Source organism: Diprion similis, chromosome 14 (assembly GCF_021155765.1).
Source record: "Diprion similis isolate iyDipSimi1 chromosome 14, iyDipSimi1.1, whole genome shotgun sequence".
NCBI lineage: Eukaryota > Metazoa > Arthropoda > Insecta > Hymenoptera > Diprionidae > Diprion > Diprion similis.
Window position 1 is genome coordinate 7,959,668 of NC_060118.1, and position 3,861 is coordinate 7,963,528.

At 40.7% G+C, this 3,861-nt stretch overlaps 1 protein-coding gene across 1 annotated transcript; it reads left to right on the plus strand.

The window, feature by feature from the left end:
* The first annotated feature begins 1,727 nt into the window (after nucleotides 1-1,727).
* On the plus strand, nucleotides 1,728-2,993 carry LOC124414605 (BTB/POZ domain-containing protein KCTD12). The gene is made up of 2 exons (XM_046895587.1): nucleotides 1,728-2,500; nucleotides 2,876-2,993. The coding sequence occupies exon 1, from the start codon at nucleotides 1,746-1,748 to the stop codon at nucleotides 2,478-2,480; it is 735 nt and encodes a 244-aa protein (XP_046751543.1). The 5' UTR covers nucleotides 1,728-1,745; the 3' UTR covers nucleotides 2,481-2,500; nucleotides 2,876-2,993.
* The last annotated feature ends 868 nt before the right edge of the window (nucleotides 2,994-3,861 follow it).

Here is a 3,861-nt window from a genome sequence, read left to right on the forward strand (position 1 = left end):
ATTTATGGCTTCCACCATGTACCAAGATTCGTTGCACTTCTATGTACATTAGGGTGGCGCAAAAAAACCGACTTTTTTTTTTTTTCTTTTGAGTCTCGTGTGACAAAATGTTAGTTTTTGATGTTTTAAGAGCCCATTCCAAAGGACAGTTCAAAAAAAAAAATTTCAGAGCTCGCTCCACATTTTTTAAAACGTCAGAAATCGTCAAAGATCGATTTTTTTTTTTTCTCGTAACAGTATAATTTTATAGACAAAAAAAAAAATAAGTTTCCGAAAGTTTCAGTTCAAAATTTGAATTTTGAAAGGTCGCTCATAATTTTTTTTCAATTTTTTTGTGCATTTCTTTAGATCTTTTCGAGCAACCTTTTAATATTCATGTTAAAATTTCATAAATTTTTTTTCTTTAATTTAGTAAGAAAGAATCGATAACAATACACCACGACATGAATTAAAAATCAAACAAAATACTGAAAATATAATTTTTTTAATTTAATTTTTTGACAATTTTTGACATTTTGAAAAATTTGGAGCGACCTTTCAAAATTTTTTTTTTTTTGAGCTGTCCTTTGGAGTGGTCTCTTAAAACATAAAAAACTAACATTTTGTCACACGAGACTCAAAATAAAAAAAATAGTTGACATACATATTCAGCCTGCATACCTCATTCAATTACGTATGTTGTCTAAGTTCATACCGATCGTTAAAATTTAATGTCATCGGTTCGAACGATTAAATTCTCGAACAGTGAGTAATTCCGAAGTGTCACGTTCGTCGAAGTGTCTAAAACCGGAACAGTCATATCATCATCGAAACTGTTCATCATTTCAAATGTGTTATTCCTAATTCTCCAAATTTCTAATGTAATAAACTCTTGACCATTGAAACTACGAGGACTCATCATTCGATGGAACAGTGATCACGCCGAGCTTTAAGAATTCCAACGTTCGATCCACGCGAAACACCACAAAACACCACAACACAACACAACACAACACAACACAACACAACACTTGTCAGATATAAGTTTTTGGAAATGCTCCGCAGTCTCTGTGACCGCGGTATCGAATCCCCTAGCCAATCGCCCTCCGTGGAATAGCTGGCAGGTACGTAGAGGTATAAATACATAGACACACACACACACACACACACACACGCGCACACAACCCCACATAGTCATGGTCTTATGTACCTGCGTTGAACGCGGGGTTGGATGGATGCTGCGCGCGTTTCCCCCGGACGGCGGCTGGTTTCCAGGCGTCCTGCGCCAGCGGGTTTGTTCGTTGGCCGTTTTGCTCGTGCAGAACGTACACCAGCACCAGAGAATCAGCATCAGGAGCCGGGAGGAGGGTGACGTCGAACCCGTAACTGGGGCACCGTGACCGACTAACAATCAGTCAGTTCCAGTCCGCCTTGGCGAGCTAGTCGGTGGAAAATTTTCTAAGGAAGATTAAGGAAACATTAAATTTTACGCGCGTTTTTCGCGTTCTCGGATCATCTTCGTCACTTAGAGAACCGAAGGGGAAAGAAGTGTTACAGGAATACAAGAGTTTTAATCGAAAAATTGATACACCGATAAAGGAATCAACGTAACTATACTCACAGTGCATGAATTGGAAGGAAACAATTTTAGTCAAGTGATAAGTTATAAGAGGAAGAAGAGAAGAAGAAGAAGAAGAAGTGCTTTTAACGTCTCTGTGAAATCGAGGCTCTTGTCTTTTAAGCACACGAGGGTTGTTTAAAGGAGCATGGAAGCGGCCCAGGAAGTCGGTGGTGCAGCCGTTCGAAGTGTCGTCGAGTTGAACGTGGGCGGCGTGTTTTACACGACGTCGTTATCGACCTTGACGGGTGAGGGAGATTCGAACCTGGCCGGTATGTTCGGTGAGAAATCTTCGGTGGAACGAGACGCGAAGGGGAAGTACTTCCTGGATCGGGACGGAGTGCTTTTCCGTTACGTCCTCGACTTCCTGAGGAACAAGGCTCTCGTGTTACCCGAGGGTTTCAGGGAGCGGGAACGGCTTCGACAGGAGGCCAAGTTCTTCGGACTTCCGGGACTCGAAAAGGCGGTCATAGAACATGCGGAATCACCTGGAACCGGGAAGCGATCACCTGGTTACATAACCGTTGGGTATCGTGGAAGCTTTGCCTTTGGTCGGGATGGACTGGCTGATGTCAAGTTCCGAAAGCTCTCCAGGATCCTCGTCTGTGGACGAGTTGCTCTTTGCCGTGACGTCTTCGGTGAGACTCTTAACGAGAGTCGTGATCCTGATCATGGAATGTCCGATAGGTACACGTCGAGGTTCTTTCTCAAACACAATTTCATCGAACAGGCTTTCGACATGCTTCAGGAACAGGGATTTCGGCTTGCTGGTAGCTGTGGATCTGGTACTGCTGGTGGTAGTACTGAACAACTTAAACCTGGCGTTGATGCTGAGGAGAATCGGTGGAACCATTACAACGAGTTTGTGTTTGTACGCGAGTAGGGGTTTCGACATGAAACCGCGTTATCTAAAGACTTGATATTATGTCACGGATGTGTCGGAGATTACCGTTAAGTACATACATGATTTTCGATAACCGAATATCCAACGATCAACTTTTGAACTTGTGAAGGGGGAGTCTCTTCAAGATCTTGCATGTGAGATGACACAAAGTTTACAGAAGTGTTATATTCGAATGGATCGTGAAGCTTACACTTATGTACTGATCCATCATTCTCACATTGGTTGAGGTCAGGATGAAGAACATCAGTTCATCCTTGTTGGAAGTGTGACGATGAAAACTCCTATTCGTCAAGTTCGGTTTCATTGGAAATGGATTCAACGTCACTCGGAGACTTCTTTTTGGTTCTTATATGTTCTTGTCTCTGATCCACGTTAACCTCGTTATCCAAAGACTTGTTATTACGTGACGGATACGTCGGGGATTACCGTTAAGTAATCCATGATTTTCGGTAACCGAATCTCGAACGATAAACTTGAACTTGACTTAACTTGAAGTTATAACTTGCTAAGGCACGCTTTCATCATCATCAGACTCTCTTCAAGATCTTACATGCGAGATGGAACAAAGTTTACAAAACTGTTGTATGGAATGGATCATTAAGATTGTACCTTATCTATTGATCCATCATTATATCATTGGTTGAAGTCAGGATGAAGAACATCCGTTGAAAGTGTGATAAAAATAGTTATTCGTCGTGTTTTGTTTCATCGAAAATGGATTAAAAATCATGGAAACTTCGATCTGGTTCCTACATGTTCTTCTATGTCCGGTGCGTCGATCAGCTGTTGCATGCCTGTTAAATTCCGCGCGATCGAAGGAAGAGATCCTTTCTTTCTTTATTTCTTTCTTACTGCAGCGGTCTACAATCGGCCGGAAGGAAGTACGATTGAGGACGGAATTAAGTGTGATTATATGGCGGAATAGTTGAACCAACACGGATCGGCGTGGTGGAAATCTCCTATCAATTGGGCGAGGGGAATCAACGAGTGGCTATTAACGAAGAGATTGATCGATCGATTCGGTTTGGAATTGTATAATAAAACACACGATATATATCCGTTGTGTCGATCATTTTTCTAACCGCTCATTTACGAAACAGGAAAATACAAAGTGAGAGACAATCAGAGAAAGGGAGAGAGAAAGAGAAAGAGAGAGAGAGAGAGGGAGAAAAAAAAACACACTTTTTTTCTATTATTGTATACTTTTTTCATTCACTAATTTTTTCACTTTTTCTTTCAACCTATAGATTATATATATATATATATATATATATATATATAAAAGATGTGGATATTAATACGGTAATATAATAATGATAAAAATATGTATAACCGTAACGTATTGATCTGTATCAGTACA